This window comes from Gallinula chloropus, assembly GCF_964237585.1.
Source record: "Gallinula chloropus genome assembly, chromosome: 5".
Classification (NCBI taxonomy): domain Eukaryota; kingdom Metazoa; phylum Chordata; class Aves; order Gruiformes; family Rallidae; genus Gallinula; species Gallinula chloropus.
The window spans coordinates 64,014,760-64,040,614 of NC_140090.1; the positions used below are offsets into that span (position 1 = coordinate 64,014,760).

At 36.8% G+C, this 25,855-nt stretch overlaps 1 protein-coding gene across 1 annotated transcript in view; it reads left to right on the forward strand.

Annotated features, from left to right (window-relative positions):
* The window catches only part of HECTD2 (HECT domain E3 ubiquitin protein ligase 2), a 37,263-nt gene extending 21,780 nt beyond the window's left edge, over positions 1-15,483 (forward strand). The window contains exons 11-21 of the mRNA XM_084264697.1: positions 538-634; positions 2,562-2,669; positions 4,439-4,571; positions 7,688-7,776; positions 8,802-8,960; positions 9,412-9,486; positions 10,446-10,533; positions 10,797-10,903; positions 12,083-12,198; positions 12,695-12,838; positions 15,203-15,483. Of these exons, the coding sequence (XP_084120823.1) occupies positions 538-634; positions 2,562-2,669; positions 4,439-4,571; positions 7,688-7,776; positions 8,802-8,960; positions 9,412-9,486; positions 10,446-10,533; positions 10,797-10,903; positions 12,083-12,198; positions 12,695-12,838; positions 15,203-15,323 (1,237 nt within the window). The 3' untranslated portion in view covers positions 15,324-15,483. The remainder of the gene's footprint in view (positions 1-537; positions 635-2,561; positions 2,670-4,438; positions 4,572-7,687; positions 7,777-8,801; positions 8,961-9,411; positions 9,487-10,445; positions 10,534-10,796; positions 10,904-12,082; positions 12,199-12,694; positions 12,839-15,202) is intronic.
* The last annotated feature ends 10,372 nt before the right edge of the window (positions 15,484-25,855 follow it).

Below are 25,855 nucleotides of genomic sequence, written 5' to 3' on the forward strand. Positions count from 1 at the left end.
TGGCTGTGTTTGGATATTTTGGAAGTCCTAAACACTCATAATGCAGGGTTAAATCAGAAGGACCTGTGGAAAATCAGTCCCTTTGAAAATCAATTCTGCAGCAAATAAGCAAAACCAGAAAGGTTTCTAGTGTGTACCTAGGAATGCTGCAGAGAGCACAGTTTTCTTGCATTCAATAAGATGATACTGTTTTCCTTAATTCAGTGTAGCATTTTAAATTTAGTGTTCTAAGCAAAAGATTACTGTTTTTTTTATTAGGTCTACTGACAATGATAAGCAATAAAAAAGAGCTTTATTGAGAATAAGTATTATTACTAACTACAGTTTCTAGTAGTATTAGCAAATAACAGCTTGTTCTACTCAGTTGAGTATCCCTGTATACACCACAAAAAAAAAGCAGCAGCTATTTGCAAATTACCATCAATGGAGGGCAGGTAGTTACTGAATGATAATGAAAAGACTCACTCCTGTATTCTTAAAAAGAAAATAATATGCTAGATGCTAAAAAGGAAATATTTTCTTTTCTCTTGTTGTTAGGTTTTCTTTCTGTCAATACCCATTTATTATTTCTATAACGGCAAAAAAAGTCATTATTCAGAGGGATTCAGAACAACAGATGATAAGTATTGCACGGGTAAGTTAGTAATAAATGTTTGTCTCATCCATTAGTGTTTTTTTAAAGTTTTTGTTAGGTTGATATTACACACAGCTTTTCATCACAACTTCTAGAATTTCAGACTAACCTGAAAAAGAACTTGAGCCATTAAAATGGTAAACTCTTACTAATCTACAACTGTTCATGTTGAGTTCTTTTAAATATGTTTTTATTTTTGTGTGCTTAGTTTCAGGATGCTTATAAATACCAGTGGAGAGAGTTACAGTTTTGGTCTTGTTTTTTTTTTTCTTTCTTGAGAAACCAGCTTAATGTGCTAGCTTGTTAAGTTAACATGGTAATTAAGGAAGAAAAATTCTATGAGAATCTTGGACTGTTTCCTGCTTAATCTGTGAAAATACGTTGTCATGGAAGACCAAGACGCAACTTTATGTTCACAATTCACAGAAGAGGTACTCCTTCTGAGTGGCCTCTTTTGCTGTGAAAGTGGTGTTTGCCTCCTTCACCAGTAATTTTCTTCATGTACCGGTGTGATACTGGTTACCTCAGAATCACAGAATCACAAGGTTGGAAAAGACCTTTAAGATCATCAAGTCCATCTGTTCCTGTCCTATGCTAAACCATATCCCTAAGTACCTAATCTACTCTCTTTTTTTAAACACATCCAGGGAAGGTGACTCAAACCCCTCCCTGGGCAGCCTGTTCCAGGCCCTGACAACCCTTTCAGTAAAAAAGTTTTTTTTTCTAACATCTAATCTGACCCTGCCCTGGCACAGCTTCATGCCATTTCCCCCTGTCCTATCACCTGCTACCTAGCTGAAGAGACCATCGCCCACCTCTCTACAACCTCCTTTCAGGTAGTTGTAGGCGGTGATAAGGTCTCCCCTCAGCCTCCTCTTCTCCTTGGCCTTGTTAAACTTCATCCCATTGGTCTCAGCCCATTGGTCCAGTCTGTTCAGATCCCTCTGAAGAGCCTCCCTACCCTCAGGCAGATCAACACTTCCTCCCAGCTTAGTGTCATCTGCAAACTTACTGAGGGAGCATTCAATCCTTTCATCGAGGTCATTGATAAAGATGTTGAACAAGACTGGACCCAGGACTGAGCCCTGGGGGACGCCACTTGTGACCGGCCTCCAGCTGGATTTGTTCCATTCACCACTACCCTTTGGGCCTGGCCATCCAGCCAGTTTTTAACCCAGCAGAGGGTCCACCTGTCAAGGCCAGTGGCAACCAGTTTCTCAGTCAGAATGCTGTGAGAAACTGTGTCAAAGGCTTTACTGAAGTCCAGGTAGACCACATCCACAGCCTTCCCCTCGTCCATTAAGCGGGTCACCTTGTCATAGAAGGTGATCAGGTTAGTTTGACAGGATCTAACTTTTGTAAACCCATGTCGACTATGCCTGATCCCCTGGCCATTACGCATGTCCTGCATGATAGCTCCCAAGATGACCCACTCCATGATCTTGCCTGGAACTGAGGTCAGGCTGAAAGGCCTGTAATTCCCCAAATCCTCTTTCTGACCCCTCTTGTATATGGTTGTATAACCTCGGGGCTCATTATGGCAGCACCACCACCTGTCTGGATAAATCTTGACAACAGCGAAGTAAAGTACAAGCCAGTCTCCAGAATCTTAAGTTTTTAACTATATTGGCAGTTTAAAAGGTGGCTGCACAATTAGACTTCCTGGTGAGTTAGTTCAAATATGATGTAAATGCTATTTGCAGTAGAAATGAAATTGCTCTCCATATCTTAGAAGATAGTAAGGCAGCTATCACATTAGGATCTTCAATGCAAGATAACAGGGACTTTTTACATTGAAGAAGTGTGGCACTTTGGTTTTTGGGTTTGGTTTTGTGGGTTTTTGCAGGGTTGGTTGGTTGGTTTTTTGATTTGTTTTTTTCTTTAAAGATGATTTTGCATGTATGATGTTTCTTTCTCACTTTTATAGCAAAGCCTCGTGGATAAAGTCTCTCGCAGACAGAAGCCTGACATGAATATGCTGTTCCTAAATGTGAAAGTGAGGAGGACGCACCTTGTTAGTGATTCACTTGATGAGGTAATAAAAATGTAATTAAATGGTGTGTGCTGCAGAATGCCTATTGCACTTAGATTTCAGTTTGATAAGTCATATTTAAATCTTTCTGTGCTATAACTATAGAATGCTAAATATGAAGAACTGAATTAACATGTCACAACAGCAGTGCTGCAGAACAGGTTAGACATTCTGAACTTAATTTTCTGTCCTTGTACTCCTCCATAGCTAAGCATACATGCTTGTGTGCTGTACTGTATGTATACGTGTTTGCATTTTTTGTCTTAAGAATACAGTGCATAATTATAAGGTATGTAGAACTTGATTCCATGATAGGAGAATTAATAGTAAGTGACTAATCACTAACAAGTTTGTTCTGTTCTAATTCTTGGAATATTTTTATTCTTTTCCTTCACTAAATTCTCTATCCTATAACAATTATTTAGGCTTTCTTTTTCTAACTTCTTATCTTGATTTTAACTGATTCCTCATATTCTTGAATGTAATTCTTCCTTTTTATAGAAATGAAACAGATGTATCCACTAAAGTAGGCAATTCTTCATTTTTCACTGCACCTTGCCAGTTAACATTATTTAATGAACTATGGTACCCTACTCTCTCAACACTAAGAACAGCCCAATGATATTGAATAGTAAGTCCAATTGGTGAAAACAAAACAAGAACAAACAAGCTCTAATTGTTCATGTTCAGAAAACAATATTTTAAAACCTTTTCCTAGATTAAAGCTTGTCAACTTTGGCCTTCTAAGATAGAAGTAATAGTGGTAATACTTCTTCCACACTGAAACAACCAAAAATTATCTCAAGAGCTGTGATAGCCAAAATATTCTATTTATTTCCAATGTTTTCTTCTGTCCATCTCAGGGTTGATTAAGAATATATTATATTACTCGTATTTTCAATGTGGGGAAAAGAAGGTGAAGGAAAGACGTCTTGTGTTTCAAATCTAAAGTAATTAGCAAAGGAAAGTCACCTCAGTTAGTAGCTTGTATCAAATAATACAAATACCTGTAGTTCAATTTTTGCAACAGGAATTTACTTGAGCAGCTAACAACACAAGAATTATTTTAGCTCTTGCATCTTCCCAACTGGCTTAAACACGTTCCCTGAAGCTGGCCAGTAATTGATGATTTAAGAAAAAATTGGACGGGAACCGGATTTGAAAGATCACTGCTAATTGTGAAAGGCTGCAATCTAATTTTTGCGGGTCTTTTGCATACTTGGTTGTAATGTTTTCTCTTAGGACAAATGAATGAAAAGAACCTGTTAGCGTTGCCTAAAAAACACTTTTACATAATAGCTGATACTTGCTGGAGGGTATTTTATGCTGAAGAGACTTATATCCAAACATTGACAAATTTAGCTACCTCCATATTTCTAAAGATCTCCAAAGGATATCTAGGGTAGTTTTTTAAAATCTGTAATTTCTTCCTGGCAGAATGTCTTCTGTATAGGTAAATCATTTTATAGGTCAAAAGTACTCCAGAGAGACTGTTCATTGTATCCAATAGCTTACTAAAAGTCTGCCTACCACCTGTCTTTTTTTCAAACCTAGAGTGAGGTACCATGTGCAAGGTAGTTGATGATGTCAAGTAGTCATGATCATCTTTGTTCTGCAATTCAATCATTCTTTTAATACAGTTTTAAGCTATTAGTAGGAGATGATGCAATTTACTAGTTTAAACAAAGCAAAAGCAGTAGACAGACGTGCTCTCCATGGCAAGAGGTACTGATATGATATCCCCTTTTTCTTCCCTGCCTTTTTTGCAATAGCTAGCAAGGAAGAGGGCAGACCTGAAAAAGAAATTGAAAGTTACATTTGTAGGGGAGGCTGGTCTTGATATGGGTGGCCTGACAAAAGAATGGTTTCTTCTTCTGATTCGCCAGATTTTTCACCCAGATTACGGTGAGTCCACATAAATTTTCTTAAGTACTACATGAAAATTTCTTCATTTTAAAGTATCAAAGCAATGATGGATAAGAATTCATTAATCTAGTTCTAGGCAGCCCAGTTGGATGTAAAAACAAAATCAGGCAAGTTAGAATTGTATAGATATGAGAAGTTTTGGCATAGACAATGCTGGAAGAGAGTGGGAAGTACCTAAAGATCTTCGGAGATCTTCAGAGATCTTGGCTTTTGACAACGAGATTCAAGCATAGCAGAAAACAATAAAGATTTTGCTTCAGTGGTATGGCAAAATTAGAAGGTAAATTAATCTGATAAATAGGGTGAGAAGTAACCTTAGGACTCAGCTTTATAAGAGTTCAGCCATGCTAAATCTTGTTTCAGAAACTGAAGGCTCAATATTGTTATCCCTAGGCTAACGAGCATATTGGTTATGAGCCATGAGGATTCAAGACTAACAGTAGATTTTCCTTGAAGTTCTCCCTCTGATATGTCAGTGGTATTATGTTGTCCATCTCTACCCAGGGGTGCGATCCTGATGTACCTCTGGGCAGATGGGAGAAGGCCACCAACTATTTTGTGGAGTAGGACAAGAATAATTTAAATCTGTTAACTCTTGTTATAGTTGGGCCTTTGAAAGGGTGGTTTCCATTTCTCTTCTGATTGTTAGTGGGTTTCTAGACCTACTAGTAAGCTAAGAAAAGTTAACAAAAGCAATGCAAGCTATTGATGCTCTGATACTTGTCTGTGCTTGGAAATTTTCTAGAGTTGACAGTATTTATGTAAATTTGTATATTTGGACTTAAAAATAATTTTTTTCCATTTAACTTAATATGTTGTTTGGTTATAACTGGAATGTGCTATTTCTGTTTCAAGATAGGAAGAGATATATAGCAGCCTCTGAAGTAGATGGTTTAGCAAATATTGATGTGGAGATAAGGCCAGATATGTCACCTGCCATCCTCCTCTCTCTCTTCTCATGCTGCTGCATTTTCTGTTTTTACACTGCCCTCAGCTGTTTTCATATTGCCAGTCAAGGAATTTTTCCTAAGTAGCTACATTTGGATGCAGCTCAGAAAAACATCTGTCTCTGGCCTCCTCTGTTAGTGGTTTCCATTTGCACTGATAATGTCTGTGAATTCTAAACTATTTTTGTGTTCAGTATAGGAAGAGGTAAGTTCTACTTGATATTTGCCATCTTACATTCTGTCTGGAGTATCTTCAGCCAGGTGCAAAGACAATATAGGCAGAAGTGAGACTGAATGAAATAGCCTGTCTCTGCTGTTGCCAGGAACTGTGAGCCTATAAATGATATTTTCAGTCCCAAGGGGGAAAAAACTGAAGATTTTTTTTTTTGAGTAAAAAGGAGATTGGAAGAGATGAATCAGCATTCATAAGCAGTTCAATCTATTTGTTTTATTTTGCTGTAGGCTTATCTGGATGAGTTTCCCCCCCATTCTATTCAAACAAGTCAGGTTTTCTTAGCTGTGCATGGATAAATTACTGATGTGATGGATTAAAGTGTTTCCAGGATGGCTCTTAAATTAGAAATATTGATTTCCAGGGACTTCAGCATAACACCTGATAGTCATTGATAGAATGTTAGAGCTCATCTGTCTGTGCTTGGAAGTGCTCATGTCCCTTAAAGGCATGATCCTCTGTTGTTTATAGGACTCCTTCTAAAGGTCCAGAGTTTTAAGACATAAATATGTCCTCAAATCTGCCGAGATCATTATTTGCCTATAGCTCTTTTTCTAGTAAGAAGGGGTCTGTGTGGAGACTTGGCATTTGATGATGATAACCTTAATAGGAAACAGAGACTACTTTCTCTGGGATAAAGTTAGTTTGACAGTTCTGTTTAGTAAAAATGTGTTGTCAGCAGAGCTTGGTAACTGATGAGTTTGGAAACATTTGCGAGTAATTTTTTCACCAGCTCTGGCAGGCTTCCTCACTTTAAAGTGTAAATTCTTTTCATTGATATGACTATCAGCAAAGTGTGGGAGGAGTTCAGAAATGCTGTTGTCCCTTGGAAAGGGACTGTGGGTTCTGCTGTCTTTAAGTTGCAAATAGTGGATGCCAGAAGCTTGGAAGGAAAACACCACTATTATATACCCTTTCCAGGTTAGCTGATCCTGCAAATTTAACCTCTGAAATTAAAGAACTCTGAACGAACTCAGCTGTCCGTCCTCCTGCGTATGTTACTAGTTTTCTTCATCTCACTGCCGACAATTAATAAATGGGATTTGAGACCTATTTTGTTCAGTATCACTGCCATCTTTCAGTATGTGAACCTTGCTCTGCCTTACATGCAACTGTTATATTGCTTCTAGTAAAGGCACTGTTTAAACCTTTTATGGTGAGCACCTTTTTCAGAAGCTGAAATTTAGAAGATAAAGTTAAATTGCTGAGGACAGTAGGGGAGAGGAAATATGAAGGCAAGGTTTTACATATAATTTTTCATAAGAGCTAGATATCCCTAAAACATCAATTGAATTTTTGTTCTTCTTTCAATCCTTTAGGGTATTTGATTTGGTTGGTTTTGGTTTTTTTAAACTTCAGTGATACAATTTTTTTGTCAGAAAATATAAAGCATACCCTTTGGTGCTAGTATGCATGTAAGACAGACCTATTACAGATTTCTGTTGTAAGAAGGTAAAGCTTATGCTATTTGTATGGTGGGATTCATGCTGGCATTTTTAAAGATTGTCATCTGCTATTGACCCAGGAAAGGAAGAAGAAATGGGTTTGCACATCTAACACAAAAGTTCTTGCTGCAATTAACATTTCTGGCTGCACAGATCATGAAGTACAGTCAAGAAACAGATTGTGCAGTGAGTGCAGGATATCTGTGATTAGAGGCACTGAAGAACGCATTGCACCAGGACCAAACAGGGCTGGTGGGCTCAGGCCTCCTGGGACTGGCACTGCCTTTAGTGGTCCTTGCCCAAGGATCTGAAGGCCCCTGCTGGGGGTGGCAAGACAAGGCTGAGAACAAACATGGAGATACGGATGCTTCTAGGATCACTTTTGAGGGTGCACATGTGAGAAAGGTGAGGTTTTGTACAACTTTTTTTTGAAGCTCAGGCTTAGTAAAGGTCACCGTTCCTATTCTGCAGGTATGTTCACCTACCACAAGGACTCGCGCTGCCATTGGTTCAGCAGCTTTAAGTGCGATAACTATTCTGAATTCCGATTAGTTGGAGCTGTATCCTTTTCTGTCTGCTAGCATGCTAAATGAACACCATTCAGGGAGCTGGGATGAGGATGAAATAAGGCATCAGTTAAAGCTCATTCAGATGTTGTCTTGTACAAGTTTTAAACGTATAAAAAGAATGTCATTCAAGCAAGCAAGATAAAAATAGGAAGAAAAAGGTGGTCTGTGGGTACATGGTACACTTAGAGTCAGAAAATACTAGAATTACACATGCAACATTTTGTCTGTAAGTTGTAATTTGTTATATACTTACATCTCTGGGTTTCAATCAATACACATAAATGAGCATGTATGCATTAATATTTTGAAGTCGCTATTGACCAGTATGTGATTTTTAACTGAATGGAAGCCATATGCTATTTTGAGCGTAAGATTATTTTCTAGGTTTTCTGTTGTGTTCACTCACGAAATCCTGAGACAAATGATTAATGATAATATGTTTATAATGCTACCAAGATGAGATGATCTCCCCATTTTACTCATTGCAGTTGAGCCAGATATCATTGTAGGTGTCTTCCGACTGAACTGGTCTAGTGAGAAGGTGAATCGTGAACCCAGTGGTTCTTATTTTTGGTATAATTTCAAATGACTTATACTTAAATTTGCCAGCTGATGAGCTGTAGTGCCAGTGCAGATTTGTCTTAATGCTTTTAGATTTAGAAAAATTGCTGTATTGAGCTCTCTGGAATTTTTGGATTGAAAATATGTGTCTAGAGTTCACTTTGAAAACTTTTTTCCTAGCAATACTTCTAGAAATGCTTGTATGGAAGTTTATGATAAAGTTTCTCAGGTGTTCAGTCAATGTGTGTCATTTGACCATTTTCACTACTAAATAATTGTAATACAAAGCTACACTTTAAAATTGTCAGTCCAGAAAAATTAAATCACTTCCATTCTTTCTGTTTAGCATGTGTTAGAGTATGCTGAGTAAAATCTCAAAACATATTTTTCCAAGTTACTTAAAATATTAACTGAAATAAGGATGTGCGGTTTGCCATAACTTTTACCATGTATAGCTTATGGGACTTGCTGTATATAATAGCATCACCTTGGATATTCGTTTCCCTCCTTGCTGTTACAAGAAACTACTGAGTCCCCCCATTGTTCCCTGTGATCATAACACGCTTGTAGGCATCTGTGATGTCACGTTAGATGACCTGTTTCAGATTATGCCTGTAAGTATTGTGTGTTTTAAGAGTCTAAATTACTGATTTAAAACCTGTTTTGTTGATACTTAATGCTTGAATTATAAACTGTTTGAAAATAGCCTTCTGTTCATCACATGCTGATAAAGTCTCCTATTGAAAACAAAAATTGTCCATGTTTTCTAGCATAGCAGAACTTTTTTGATCTACTTCGGGTTAGAATACCTAAACCTGATATGAGCATTTAAGACACATTTTCCATAGCAAAAAGAAATATCTAAGTTTATGCTGAAAAAAAAAAAAAATATATATATATAAACACACATCTTAATTAAGCAGTGAGATTTTCTTTGTGTAGTAATTTTATATATACAACTTTTGCCAAGATACTTGCTGTATAAAGTAATGATTCTGGCATGTCCTTGCAAAGTATATTACTTTACTTTGTAGGTTTACTGAAGAGTTTTTACTATTATTGCAGGAACTGGCCCATGGACTAAGTGAACTTCTGTCCTATGAAGGCAATGTTGAAGAGGATTTTTATTCAACCTTTCAGGTCATTAAATGCATAATTATAAGTGATCATCAAACTTGTTTAGTAATTTTTACCGATGTTTCTGCAATAGTGGCCTACTCCTGTGTGATTACTGGTTGGTTGGACCATAACTGCATGGCACTTAAAGCTTGCTTCAAACACCAGTCTAGTCCTGGGGGCTCAGGGTATACAGAGGCTGGCTGCCTTATGGGGCTTTAAGCTGTTGCCCCTGACAGTGGAGGTGGATTTTGGTGTGTTTCCAGCTCTCTGCTTGCTATGACAGCATCACCTTGCAATCACTAACCTGGTTTTTGGAATTCGCCTGTCTGCAAAACAATTTCTTTCCTGTCTAACCCAGATGTTCCTCAAAACTCATTCTGGTTATTTTATATGCTTTGTCCAGGTAATCTTTCCTGAACAATAGCTCACTCAAGTTATAGTTTTGCCTGGCTTGTAAGTCTAACAGCCATTCTTGATTGAAGTAGCACTCTGATTTGTTAATTGTTTTAGAAAACATACTAGTTAGTAAAATTTCATGTTGTTTCATGGAAGTTTGCTAGACTAATATTGACCTTTTATTCTTCAGCTTGAATTACATTATTGTCAGACCGTGAGATATTTTGCAGAGGTACTTTTGAGTTTCTAGGTGAGCTGCAGTGGAACAAATACCTTTTTAATTGTATTTGGTACTCCAAAATTGTACTTTTGTATGAAAAACTCTGTGACTCCAGAGCTTACAGGTCAGTTTGATAAGTCACTGTGTAACAGGGTCAATTTTTCTACTTTGAATACCAATTTTTTGAGCAATTTGTCGAAAATTGTAATATTTAACTTTCAAAAACTCCCCAACCCTGAGAATGACAACATGTGCTAAAGAGAGACATGGCAAAAATACGTGAAATAATAAATACAAGCTTTGTGTTTTCTGACTACAAGAATAGTATTTTCCAGTACTGACTGTGACTCCTGTTTTTCTCCAGGTTTTTCAGGAAGAATTTGGTGTTATAAAATCTTACAACTTAAAGCCAAATGGAGATAAAATTCCAGTCACAAATCAGAATAGAAAAGGTACTTCAATACATAATAACTACACATATTTGGCAGATTTAAGTTTATCCTTTTTTTTTTTCCTGTCTTATAAGCCCTGGTTTTCTTTAAGAAATTGCGAAAATGAAATTCCTGTAGTCCTTTTTGGTATACATAGCAATTTAACAGTATCTAAAATGAAATTTCTTCATTTGTCTTAACTTGGTATACAATTTGAATGAGCACAGCAAATTATTACTTTAAATGGTTATGATATAACTAAATAAAATGTTTTTCTTCTTTAGAATATGTGCAACTCTATGTTGATTTTCTTCTCAACAAATCAATCTACAAACAATTTGCAGCTTTCTATTATGGATTTCATAGTGTCTGTGCTTCATATGCATTACTGGTAAGAAAATGAAACAGTTCTGTTTCAAATATGTGACAATAACTTATCTAAATTAAATAACAACTAGATGATTTTAGGATTCATGAAGAATCTTGGTAAATCAATGTAGTTGATTAATCAAACATAAAAAGAAGAAATTATGCAGGTAATCAGCTGTTCTCTGTAGTGCTTTTTTCATTGAAAAAAAGATAAATAAAGCTCCATAAGTTAAATTTATCAGCATGTATTCACAGCCACTTCACAGGCTGTTGTGTGAATGTTTGCAAGGATTCTCTCTATTCCCTAGTTATGAGCAGCAGAGCAAGTATCTCTGTGTGCTCTCAAGTGACTTCTCTGAAATCACCTATTACTTTTTGCAGGAAGAACACTCAGTGAGGTTGAGATTAAAGATTCTTCTGTATTCAGTCCTGTTTGGCTCTTGGAATGCCTTTTGTAATTTTCACCATCCCTGGTGCAATAAGAAGAGAAAGAGGCAGCAATTACAATTTGCATGAGATTTTTCTTCTTTCCTGTGAAATTAGCCAAGTATGACACACTTGCAGCAAACTGAGATATGACTAACTTCAGGGAACCTTCAGGGAAGGTTCCGGATGGAGAATGAAAAATGTATTGAACAATGGTCATGCATTTTAACATTGTTGTAGTAAATAAGTAGTTTCTGCAGGTGTAAATTTAGCGACTGTTAAACATGGTTTATTTTTATGTGTGTTTGCTTTGCACAGCAGCGTGTACAACTAAGTCAAGTTCTATCAGCTACTGCTACTCATCAATCTACATTGGGACTTTTCAGTATAAATGAAATGGAAGTTGTTACCAAAATTGAGATGAAGACCCTCCCTTTGAATTTCATGCATACATACTCAGTATTCTTCCTGACCCATTTGTAATCTAATTAAATGACAAGTCAGTGTAAGAATGAAATGGAACAATGAAAACGTGAAGAACAATACAAATACACTAAAATAAGTTATCTAGTAATTTGCTTTTTACTATATACAACAGTAAGAGATTCTCCAGAGTACTGAGGAATTCCTATATTTATAAAACAAAGTATATAAGTTACAGATTTATATTGAATGATATTCTGGGTTTTTTTGTAATGACAAAAGAAAAAAAAATTAATCCAGTAGTATCGCTTCTCATCTTTAAAAAAAAATTGAATTCCTTAATTTCTGGCAGTTACTTCGTCCAGAAGAGGTTGAGATTCTTGTCTGTGGCAGTCCTGAACTGGATATGTCTGCTTTACAGCGAAGTACCCAATATGAGGGCTACCAAAAAACTGATCTTACTATACGGTAGGTTTAATTTTTTTTTCATCATAATTACTGAGTTTAAAACCATCATAGAATGGTAAACTGTTTGGAACAGTCTCTTCAAGCATAAGCAAGCTTTAAAAGGTTCTGATAGGTTGAAATTCAGGTAATTTAAATAGAGTAGCTTCAAATTCTACATAGTAAAATATGAGTCTTTATTATCCAATCTATCCTCATTTTTATTTGATAATTAGGAAATTTATATTAGTGAGTAGAAGGCATTTATATTTTTATGGTAAAGTTTGCTTGGACATCATTTGACAAGACAGCATTCCAAAATTCAGAAAACATTGTACTTCTCAATTCCTAAGGAGTTTATTTAACCTTACATATTAGGATACTACTGATGTCCTACTAATTAGATTCTCAGTAAGTGACATTAATCATGTAGTACCTGCAGTTACAATATTATCCTCATACTGTTTTGTCATGATATTGCATCTTACACCCTTTTCTTCTCCCTCTGCCCTGAACGTAGATACTTTTGGGATGTAGTACTTGGATTTTCTCTTGACCTTCAAAAGAAGTTACTGCATTTTGCTACAGGAAGTGATAGAGTACCTGTGGGAGGAATGGCTGATTTGAATTTCAAGATTTCAAAGAGTGAAACATCCACTAACTGGCAAGTAGTCTTCTGGATTTAAAAAAAAAAAAATCATTAAATTATTTCCTCAGAGTTCTTATTGTCCTTTAATGTATTTTTAAGAGCAGACTAAAGTGTAAGGAAGAAACTGCATGGATTCCTTTGGTTTGTCTTCAGAATGTTAGTATACATATTTATTGATTGCATGAATCCTGTAAGTGACCATCTACGAAAATAGATTCTCTGGTCAATGCTTGCATTTGAGACCAGGAGTTCTTTATTTGTAGAGATCCCTTACATGTTCTCAATTCAAATAAAGAATTTGTCCCTAACATGACAGCCAAGCTAATGAAAGTATACTGTGAATCACGACTTTTTCTGGATTAGTTGAGTCTGCCATTATGTATAGCAGCCTCTGCAGTTGCAGGAAACACTCGCCTTCTTTCTTGATGGGCTAAATAGGAATTTCAACATGTACAGCTGCAGAAGATGCAGCATTCCTTTAGGGTCTCTGGTAAGTGGATGGTCGATACAGAGGTTGCTTAGAAGAAATAAGAATGAAGCAGCCTTGTAACTTCATTGCAAAGGTTAAATTGTATATGCCAAGATATCTTGTGTTTCTGGTGGTGTTTTGTTTTTACGTCGAATTGACTTGAGACATACCACATAGTTTCCAGCTAGTATTTTCCTTCTCAAGGTTGGCGACAGTCAGTTGAAATAATTCAGAAAGCTGTATAGAAAAGCTTACTGCTCTGAAGCTCGCTGCTAAGCATTATTAGTTGCTGCTAAGCAGTAATTACTGGCTTTACCTAGATTTCTCAAACGTTTAAGGCAATCAAAATAATTAAATGGAAATAAATTTCTAAAGTCAACATTTTGTCGAGTCTTCTGTGGTGAGCTGAATTACATGCATAAACAAAATAGATTTTGGTTTTGTTTTTAAATATGATTTAACTCATTACTGTGATATTTCTACTGATTTATTAAAAAAAAAATCTAGTAACTGTTCCAGTAACATGTTAAAGCAACATGAGGATCTGATGACAAATTTAAAAAGAAATCACTCAGTGTTAAATCTAAGTTCGTTCTCCTGTAAAATATCATTTTCCTTAAAGGTGGGAACATTTATCTTTAAAATGCACATCATTTCAAAATACACAGGTCTGTGTTTTGCAAGATAATTGCCGCAGTCAGACTGCCTGCGCAGTGATGAACGGAGACTTGTTGGTACTGCATTGCTCCCACAATAGGATCAAAGAACATAATAGGAATGAGAATTTCCAAGTTGATATCTAGTTTCCAAACTTCCCAAATTTTGAAGCACATGACCCTGTCAGATTAATAGATCTTTGCTTACTTGTTTAAAGGGCAGGGGGGAGGAAGTAGCTTGAGTTTCCAGATCTAGGGGCAATCCATGCCCTTTCAACAAGGTTTGCTAATGACCAAAGGCCAAGCTGCTGCCATTCAGAAGTCTAAGGGTTTCAAAGAAAACAAAAATAGAGAGCTTTTTGAGTCATACGCTTAACTTTTAAGTCTGAAGTTTTAGAAATATTTTATTTCTGTTGAGTTAATTCCGAATGTTAGGTTGAGGTCATTGTCTGTCTTCTCTGCTCTTCCCAAGTAATTGTAGGATTAGTCTATATTCTCATTGCTGTCCTGTGTGTCATTTGAGGACATAAAGGGCATGAAGATCCTCTAGCTTCTTATTACCGGTGACTATCAGGTAGGACACAGTGGCATCTCATCCTGATGGCAAAACAAATGCTTCTGCTATTGAGGAACAATTTTCAACAGATTAATCTGTTCTAGTGAGGAACAGTTTCCAGTCCTAAGAGACATCTCCAGCAGATTTTAAAAGATCTGAGAAGAAACTTGCAACTGGAAGTGTTGGTATGGCTAAGACCAAAACTGGTGAAGGGCTTTAATCAGCTCCTTGGTGCTCTGCAGAGAGGCATATGTTTGCAAGGATGTATTTTACCTGGCTAAATGTTAAGTGTTGTATCCTTACGCTAACTGTGCTTCATCTAGGTGTTTCTGTACCTGCTCCAGGACCCACTTTCCTTCATGTTGTGGATTCTGATTATACACAAATTTTGCATTTAGAGAAAGACTGATTTTGAAGTCATGTGGTATCTGGAGTTTGCAGAACCAGGAAGGAGATATTTCCAACTTGACAGGAAAGGCGGAGGGAAAGACTTGCAGATAAATTCACCTGAGGTGCATATGACCAACAGTGGAGTTACTTCTGTTCAACAGAACTTGAAGCTACAACATTAGGATAAATGTTCCTTTTACAGTATTTGTTAATTAAGTAATGTTTAACTGAAAATATGGAAGCAGTTGGCAGTGTTTTGCTTATATTGTATTATTAAATGTACTCTGGTGTTTGTTTAATTATTTTAGGTTACCTGTGGCTCATACCTGCTTCAATCAGCTTTGTCTCCCTCCTTACAAGAACAAGAAAGAACTGAAGCAAAAGTTGATCATTGGAATTTCAAATGCAGAGGGTTTTGGTCTAGAATAAAATGAAATACTTTAAGAGCAGCATTTTGATGTAGCATTCACTCTCTTCTAATTGTGCCTTTAAGCTTTTTGTTGTTATGTCTCTTGATACTGTGCCAGTCTTAACCAACTTAGATTTTTTTTTTTTAAACTAAATATGAAGTGTATGTTTTTTTCTTGAATGGCAATACATTTCCTGCTTGCTTTGTCACAGAAAGTAGCTTTCCCTTGTACAAAAAGCTAGTCTATTTGATAAACAAAAACTAAGATGATTTCTAAGTTATATTTTGTTTCTGTTTTTTTCTTAATAGCACTTTATCATTAGTCATAATTCCTTTGCATCACAGGTATCCCACTGGGAGATAATATACAGAATATTTCTTTCTTAGCTAATCTCAGTGGTAAAATGTTTTCAATTAACATGAATGATAGAAAAATACAACGTACAGCATGTAGCCATATTTTCACAAAGGCAAATAGGAATTTTAGTCTTTATAAAATGTATGCAGTTTTAATATTCTGGTTTTCCTTCTCAATGAAACAGGCTGTCTAAGAAGCATGTAAATAACTGCCTGTGAAGAAATAGGGTTTTGATAGTGCCATTTACTGCTAAAAATTTATTTTGTATGAATAAGAGGTTTTAGATGTTCTATATTGAGCTTTTACAGATCAACAGGCTTGACTGTATAAGGGTGTTAAAAGGTACTTTTTTCAGCTTGAGGGGATACAAGTTCAAAATACAGGTATTAAGCAACTGGTGTGGTCATTCTTTGACAGCAGACTAACCAGATCTACTGTGGCTTTACAGTAAACAAAACAGGATATTTAAAATAAATTCCACATGTGGTGAAATACTTCTGAAAATAATGAAATCCACAACACATGGAAAATGGATATAGTGTGTCATGCTATAATTTTTTTTCAGCAACTTTGTTGAAAGTCTTAAGTACGCTGTGACAGAAGTGAATACAATAACATTTCAGGAAAATGTTTAAGCTTTCATTAACTTGAAGGTCGGCATTTAAAGACAGTGTTTTGTGGTTTTCACTGCACAAACTCCACAAGATGAATTCTTGGTATGCCTGCTCTAAGTTTGTAAATTAGGAACTGGGAGGAAAGAAACTGGTTCTAAAATGCAGATGTAATTACAAGTCTGGGTTTTACTCATTAAATAGAAAGAATTTCTCAGCATGCAGTATAGTATTTTATTAATATGAATAGCTACTGTATGTTCTACAGATTTTTCTTTCAGCTGAATGAGGCCCAGATCATTCAAGACACGTTGGCACCTAATTTGTCAGCTTTCCCCATTGACTTCTGCTGGGGCATGGATGCTTAAATATCCTGTAGTGTCTGTACTGAATTACTTATTTGCAATAAGAGCAAAATTATATCATTCTTGTTTTCCCTCTCTATTACTTACATACAACCAACAGATTTAGACATGGCAAACAAATTAATCTGCCTAATATGTAGTTTCAAAACTCTTGTGGATTTTCTTCAATAGCTAAGTGTAAATTTTATTCTATTTCCTAGAGAAGGTACTGGTGATTTCACTGCTTTATTAAAGCACAGAAAAATAGTAGGATATTTTGAAATATTTAGGACTCTAGTAATTAGAATCCTTGAAACCAATAATTAAATTGCTATTGACTTCAGCCTGGAACAAAATTTGATTAGCACAGAGTATTAAAAGCAACACTTCAGACTTGTGCATTTTACATAGTTTCTCCCAAATGGAGATTTTAAAACAAACTTTCATTCACAGGATTTCAGTTGTTAAGACAGAAATTAAACTTTCACCATTACAATGAATGAACTAGTTGCCTTCAAGCAATGTTAAATTTCTAACAGCTGAGTGTGGATGTAGGTAAGAACTCTGGAAACAAGCACCACCTCCCTTTCCCCTCTCTGTAGAATTGGATTCGTGGAAGGTTGGCTTATCAATAAATAGCTATACAGTTTATCTGAAAACATGGCAAATTAGCCAAAATATTTTTTTATGGCTTAAGCCCACTTTTAATAACTATTTATCTATTATTGTTAAAATAAAAGCTTTATCTTCTTTTCACAGAATTGCACTTTGCCTTGGGTTTAGTTTTATTTATTGAAGCTTTTTTGATTTACTGTGTAATATTACCTCAGAATTCTAAGAAGGCTATCGTATTTGCATCAGTTTTTAAATAAGATTGTCATTCAATGACATTTTATATATTTCCTGATGTTGATAAATAGTAAATTTTGTATTTGCTAAATGTAAGCATTGCACTGTATTTATGAAATAAGACTGATCATTTTAAAACTCTTCCTCAATGATGTTTTGTTCTTTTGTCTTGCCCTGTAATCCAGCAAGTCTTTTTTTAACCTCCATCATTGTTTTGTACCATTCAAAAGAAATCTGTTTTGTATAAACTTGGTCATTATTACCTATTTTTATGTATTAAAATTGTGCAGTCATTAAATGAAATATTTCAATTTCTGGCTTCATTAATTTTCCTATTTCATGATCAACATATTTTTGCTTTTGTTACAGTTAGTCTTTTGCTACACTTACACAGATTTTTCTGAAACATTGCATAGGTAACTGAAAAAGAAACTGAGATTCAACTACCAGACATACCCCCAGAAGTGTATTCTGCATTTGTAGTCAGTTACAGGTGTTCCAGTGCATACCATGGTGTAACAATGCTGTAAAATAGCATGGATCCTCAACTTAATCTTCCTTTTTCATCTTCTCAGTTGCAAGATTACTTTGACATACAATGAAAAACAGAGCCAAGCTGTTTTATGTTTTGCCTTTTTCTGACTAATTGTAACATTTAAATTGGGAGGGGCAGGGAACAACACCATCATACTTTTTCATGGACACAGGTCCTGATCACAGGACTGATGTCTGACCAGATTCAAACTTGGTTCTTGTCTCCCTTGTACCACTCCAGTTACCTACAGATGGCAGCAAAGATGAGGATTGAAACCACTTAATTAGATGTCAGATTTTTCTCTTAACTAACAGTAGATATTACAAAAAGAAATAATGAAGAGAAGAGTTATAGCTTATCTATACTGAAAATAATTTCAGATTTTTCAAAATCAGAAAAAAGAAATTGGCCTCTAGCAAATGCATATGGAGGAAGGAGAAATTGCTTCAGTCTAGCATTAGGTCTTGAAAATGTCTTCCCTTTCCCTAATGTGCATTGGGATAAATGAGAGACTCCGAAGCCTTGAAGAGGAGATTGCTGGTGATCTCTGAACAGTGAGTAGCCTCAGGACTGATATTTAGAAAGAGGTTAGAAAAACTAGCTTTCTCTGCCCTGTTCCAGCTAGGGATCAGATGGCTGGTGCTGGGGCTTGAACTGAAATGCAGTATTTCTTTTTGACTGCCTTTTGGCCAAAAATGATGAGGTTCCTTCTCTGTGGTTCTGGTTGGTTCTGGGTACTGAGTGACCTGCTCCCAAAGCAAATGTTACATCTGTTATTTTTCGTTGCTGTGGTATTTAATGTTCTTTAAGGGTCCTTCCTTGAAATAAATGGAATGTCTTAAATGTCCCTCAAAGCCTCTGTTTTTGTGTCAGAGTGGCAGACTGTAATAACTTTTTTTTTCCACTAGAGCATCTACTCCTTCAAGACAATTTCTCTTTTAGGTTTGGGTCAACTAATTTTCCACTCTATGGTTCTGTTTGGGGTTTTTTGAGGATTTTTTTTCCCATTCAGGATCTGTGCTGTTGTATGTGTTGAAGTTCCTTACACTTTTAAAATTCACAGTCTGCTGGAAAATAACAATGGGATGGCTGTGACGACCATGGCTGTTTCACTTATGTATGGTAAAAATGTTCTAATTCAGAGATGGGTGTGTTTTGCTGATAAATTAATGAGCCAAAATGGGCCATCATCTTTCACAAGGTCAATTAATTTTTTATTAATGTTTTTAAACCCCAATGGCTTTATGTAAAATCTGGCAGAGGAACAGGTATGGCAAGGGTTATTATACTTTGATATAGTTTATGTGTTCAGAACTATGGAATATGGATATTTGAGTGGAAAAACACCAAAGCAACACTGCACTACAAGCTACATGTAGGAGAGAGCTCTGAGGTCAAGGAAGATTGAGAGATATTGTCTCTGAGGATTTGGTAGAGTAGTTGCTCTGGAATTCTTCGAGAGTTTATGCAAGTTGAGCACCACTTCACATTAGTTCAGTTCTGGACTTTGCTGCAGTACCAACATTAAATAATATCTACATGTGTAAGAACAGGATATATACATTAATGGGCTTGCTGACTGTTTCACAACTTCTGTGCCCTACTGCAGCAATACTTCATGTGCCATTTTTCTTGCTGGTATCAGTATTTATGGTTTGATATTTGTAGTGAGTGATGAACAGACTTTTTACTTTCTGATGCGACTTTTTTTCCCATATGATAGTTGTCCTCAATTATATAGATTTATGATGGTCAGGTTTAATTCATGGGTTTCTTGTTTATATGGTGCTTTAATTCTAGTTATTATACATTCTAGTCATATGTTATATTCTCCTAATATTAGCTAGGAGAAATGCATCTGTCCTCAGAGTCTTTGGTATCTTTATGCTAGCATCCCTGGCTACTTCCACCCTGCAGAACAGCAGTCGGGCCTTTCCTGGTCATTATCAGAACAGGATTTGTAATTAACTATGTGTAAGTTATTCAAACCGTCTTGTCAATAACTGAGTGTACTTGATGTACATTCAATCTCTTTGCTGTAGTGGAGAGCTTGAATCTTCATTAATTTTGCTGCTCGTTTCATGTCAGTAGAGTGGAGAGCAGGAACTCTTGAGTGGTCTGTCCCCTGGAAAAATCAACCTATCTGGATGCAAAGCAGCCAAGCACAGCCATGTCAAAGACAGCGTGGTTTTGGTTCCGGTTGCCTCTACTGATTTTATGTAACCTCATGCACCTTACTTTTAAGGACTGTGGTGCCAGCATGTATAATGTTTTGAGGGTTTAATAGTCAGCCTTGATCAGTAGGAAGGAACAGGTAGATGAGCTGGTAGCATGTCACAGCGAGCAGAGAAGGCGCTTTATTTGTCATCTCACTCATCTGCTTTAGAGAAGGATCTTTTCCCAAATCTTTCCAAATTCCAAGATGGAGGAGTGTTCTGCTCAGCGTTTGAAAGTCCCTGACAAGACAGGTTCTGTGGTACTAAATGCATCATATTAATTGTTAAACAATTCACATTGTTAATAGAAAAAATAATTAGTGACCTATGTAAAACAGATGAGCACAGGAAAAATTCTTTAGTAGTAGAAGAGAGAAAATTTCTTATACAGTAGTTCCATAGGATTGCTTTTGAGTTTCAGAAATCTAATTTCATTTTCTTAAGGTTTAAGTTTTATAAGAACTAATAGAGAGTTTAAGAACTGAAATTATTTTTCTTTAATTCCATCACCATGTTAGATAAACCTAAACCTTGAATAAACTGTAGTATTTTCTCATGAGCACCGCTGCATAGTGCTTACTGCATTGTCTAATTGTACTGAAGTAAATAAAACTTTTGCATCACTTTTCTGTCCTAAGGCACCTGCTTTGGCAGAGGGGTTGGACCCAATGATCTCTTGAGGTCCCTTCCAACCCCTACAATTCTGTGATTCTGTGTTTCTTTCAGAATTCTAACTTTTGTGGCAGCTTTACTGTGAAAGAAAAGTTTCCCAAGCACTGAAAGCACTTGGTATTCATTCAAACTGAAGCTTTTAAAGTAATAACATACATTTGTTACTGGCGCATATAAACAACTTTGACTTTTTGTTTGGGTGGTTTTGTTTTAGGATTGAGACTCTATTCCAGATCATGTTTCTGCTTATTAATTGAAATACTTTAAGCTCTGATGTCAAATGGCACGTTCTGGAAGGTGAAACCTCCAGTAGCCTGTGATACTGGAGGGTACTGTAACTCTGTGAAAAGGATTCCAAGTTAATAATTTCTTTCTTTGCTCTGTTAGTTGCCAGACAGGGGCTGAAATCTCCTGAGGTATTACAACCAAACCATGTTTGAACTACTTAGGGGATGTTTGCTCTCATCCTATTGATCATCTCCTACCCCGTGCTTGCCAAGTTTCTACTGGTGGTGGGTTTCACATGCTTACAGACATTTTGCATGCATGTCATGCAGTGATATATTCGATACCTGTGAATTCTTCCTTTTTAAAAACTATTTTTTTTCAGTAGTCTATGATGTTGGCCAAGAAGCTCACAGGTACAGAACTTAAAATAGTAAATTAGTTTAGAAGACACACTTTTATTTTCCTATAACTAATTTTAATAGTTAAAAATCATCCTGTGTTCAAAGCTGTCCAGACAGCATCAACTCAGTTAAGCTGAGAGCAGTGTATTTTGTTCCTCATTCCCTGTTTTGCTTTTTTTGTGCCAACAGGAGTTTACACCGTAACCAAAACGTGAGAGATGCAATAGGTGTAAGTTCTGATATTAAAGTGATAGTTTTGGAATTTGAAGAGCTCTTTGCTTGATTGATTTCCTGTCCCAATGTCCTAGCTGTAGTTTTGTGTGTCTTTCATTTATAACTGTTTGCAATGGGTACACAGCAGTTCTCAATCTGAAGGTGTCATTGCCTGTGTCATTTTTTGTATCCTTAGTTGTTAAAAAAGATACATGACCTCACTGGTTTTCCTTGCCTTGTGTCTAGGGAACCAACTGATGCATCAAGGCTTTTATATTTAATGGTGCAAAGGTATTCTCAGTTTATCTTTTGCCCTTGAATTTCTTCTCAATTTATTTTTTGCTGACTTATTAGTAGAGTTTATTAATTATATATGACATAAGCACAGATGCCATGCTTAATCATGCATTCAGTTAGCTTTTTCATACTTGTGGGTGTACCATGAAGAAGAAATCACTACTTTCATACAGCACAACCAATCCCTGGCTAGTTTCTGCTGTCACTACTTATACAACAGTCTATGTTCTTTGCATAGTGCTGCCTTTCACTTATGTGCAATACCTACTGTCATTCATAATAAACCATATATGTAATTGTAGAGTGATAAAGAAATGGAAGATTTCACTTTGAATTTCCCTAGAATAGGAAACCATTCTGTAAACTGTTTGTTTGGGTTTTTTCTTGGTGGGTTTTTGTTTGTTTGTTTTTACTAGACCTCAGGTTTTATTTTGTATTTTCTCAAGACACAGGGTAACTTAGGGGGATTTAAGCAGACATTTTAGAACTGAAGTATTACTCACATAAATTAATTCTTTGACTAGGTTTTTTGTCAGTCCTTATCCTAGCTACATGCAATGTCAATCCTCTATTTGTAGCACGTTTTGATAAATCAAAGTGACTTGAATATTAATGAGGACCACATAGATAAAGCTGCCTGGGAAGGATAATGAGTTGTTGTGTGCCTGGGCTGCAACTTGTAAATGTGCCTAAAAAAAAAACCCAACAAAAAAAAAACTGGTTAAAAACAATGGTTCAAGGTGGTGGCAGGGAGAAGAGTAGTATCTTTATGCTTCATATCTCATTTCTGAGGATTTCTGAGGAGTTGCACAGAAGCTACATATTGAAGACAACCTGTCTGGGAGAAAAAAATCCCTGTGGGATAAGACTACGAGTTTTAGGTCATTGTAGTTTGACCTCCTCTTCCTTTTTATTGCAATTAGCTTACTATTTGAATTACCTTGGGAATATTTGCTTTTTTTTCCCTATTGATCTTGTCATAGCCCATGCTTACATAATTCTTGCTGGTGATGGCTTTCACATGCTTTCAGATTGTCCAAATTCAGATTTAAATTAAGCAATCGAGCTCCACTTATGTGATGAGAAAGAAGCCAAAATTGGTCTTGGACTACACCAAATCCCACCCTATTTGCCAGTATTTAGAAAGCCAAAGTCAGTGATATGTTTGTCTAGTCTGTCCAAATGGTCCCATTTTGAAGGAAGCCTGATTTCAATGCCATGGGAAGGTGGTGGTGTTTGCTCAGCCATCGCAGAGGCTTGGCAGCACCCTTCATTTACCAGCGCCATGCTAGAGACATAGCACGCTGGCTGCTCGGTGCTCTCTAGGTATTCAGCTTTTCCCTTTGGAATCCTTACCACTTGTTGAGTTCAGGCAGCCAGTGAAGGCTGGATCCCCACTGAAGCTCATGGAATGTCTTGCTTTGTATTCTGGGGCTGATTCCCCAACCCTCTTCAAAAAGGATTTGTTAAAAATCAGTAAGTATAGGTGAGCAAAGATAATTGAAATATAGGTTTGTTACCAAGCTGATAGGATTATTAGGTCAAATGCCAGTCACTACTTTCAAAGAAAATAAGGGAGGGGGAAATCTATCTGCCTTGTTTAGGTTTCACTTATTCATGGCTGGGGGAGTGGGGTGGAGGTGGGGGAGAGGTGGTTGTATGTGGGCATACAGCTGTCCAAAGAATGTCATAAATGCAAAATCCTGGTGTGCTAAGTTCCTGCAATTAGCATTCTTCTTTAATTAGCTGCATGCTGGTCTCTCAGTGATGACTTCACTCAGTTTGCACCTCAGTGACTTTTCAGCTCAGGGGTCAAGGGAGCGAAACAGGAAGCAGGAGATGCTTGTGTTTGGGTGGATCAGATACTACTACTGCCAGGTTGTCAGTCAGGTAGTTGGTCCCTCTTTAAGCTTAAAATCAAGGCAGGTTTGGAAATGTGCAGTGTTTATATTATAATTTCATTTGTCTCAGATATAGCTGATTAAAAGACAAAGCATCTGCACCTAATGTCATCTTAGAACTTTTGAGTAGTCAGTAATGGCAAAGAAATCCTGCCATAACTTATCAAATCTAAAAGCAGTGATCTAAAGAGAATGTGGAAATGTACTGCTTAGATCACAGCTTCATCACAAATATCAAATGTTACTACTGCAAAGTAGCTAATACTTAGTTAATACTATTTAATCACGTTGTCTCGTTATCTTATAAGGTACGTGCTGAACATTTTACCTCCACTGTAACTTGTAAAACTGAGTAACAGCCTTTCCAGTCTCCCTCAAGTACATTTTAGCATTAGTGGCTTGTGAAGAGAGAACCACAGAAAATGGAACCACATGTTGGCAACTTGCATATAATGTAAAAAAAGGTTTGTTTATTTTTGCGTATTAAAGGGTGGGGGGTTGGGGATTTTTTGTTTTGTTTTGGTGGTTTTATTGGTGGGGATCCCAGACTGCCCACAAGCAGAGCACAGGCTGGCTTTGGCCAGAGGGAATTAAAAAACAAAAGGTAACTCTAGGGCAACGTCCTAGTTTGTAACCAGTCCCTACACACAGTATTAGATCTAGTCAGGAGTGTAAGGGCTTGCTTCACTAATGACTGAGCTTTATGGCAAATGAATCAGATTTTCGCAGCAAGTTAAAGTACATCAGAAATTACAGTTGATAAAGTATCCATAAAATATAGCGACAAGGTTTTGCATAATACAAGCCATTCAAAATTACAGCAATTCTCCCATGTGCCATCAGAACCCACTTAAGGTTTTGTTTGATCAAAATTGCTGATCAAAATTAATGGCTGATTTTGGCTCATAAATATTTCCCACCACCACTTGTCACACAGAGTGCAGGAGGTCTCCTCCTTTTTATTCAACACTCAGCTGGTCAGAGCATTCACTAGCAATGGGGGGAACTGGCATTCAAGTCTTCCTGAGGGCAGGATTTGAAGTTGTGCTGCTCGTAGCCCATGAGCTCCTCAGTCCATACTTTGCATCTGGCAGAAGCAGCCCGATCCTCTCATACCTGAGGCAGAGATACCTGTGTGCTCCACCATCATGACTGAAGTGTTTACTCCAGGCTTTAACTTCTGTGTTTTCTCTTGTTAAACATCCCCAAGTGGAATAAAAGCTTCGTTTCAGATTTGGTGTGAACCAGCCCCTTCAGCTTCCTCACCGCAGACAAACACAACCACCCCCACTGCAATTTTGATTTGATCCTAATCTTTGTTTTCTAAAAACATTTTGGTTTGGTGTCTAAAGCAAAGCAATAATCATGCTCAGGAGTTGTGCCTGCAGCTCACGCTCCTGCTTGCAGGGCCAGCATCACCTGAGAGGACAGGAGGGGCCGGGAATGGGAATGTGTTCTGCACAGCGTGGTAAGTCTCATAACAAAAGTACTGTCGTTCCTCATGTCTCAGCATGAAATTTTCCCAAGCAATGTGCAAAAATAACAAGCCAGAAAGACCTTGATAGCTGAAAGTACAGAGACTACTGTGAAAGCCATCACGGCAATTTGCTCAGTTATTACATAGCACTAACTTCTTTTTTAGTTTCAATCTCAGAAAGCGACATGTTTTGTTGCAATATCAGTGCTATATTCTTTGGCATATATTCAACTGTTTATGTTAGGTCTTAAACCTCCAAACAAGGCCTTACCCAGCCTCTGAACCATCAAAGAGATTATTTTCCCCAGGAAAACAGTCTTCTCACTGGAAACAACTGGTGTAGCCTAGAGGTGGATAGCCACAACATGGAGCAGGCAGGGAACCATATAGGGTTCTCCATTTCCCTTCGCGTCAGGTGTGGGCTTCATTTCCCAGTGGCAGTTGCTTTGC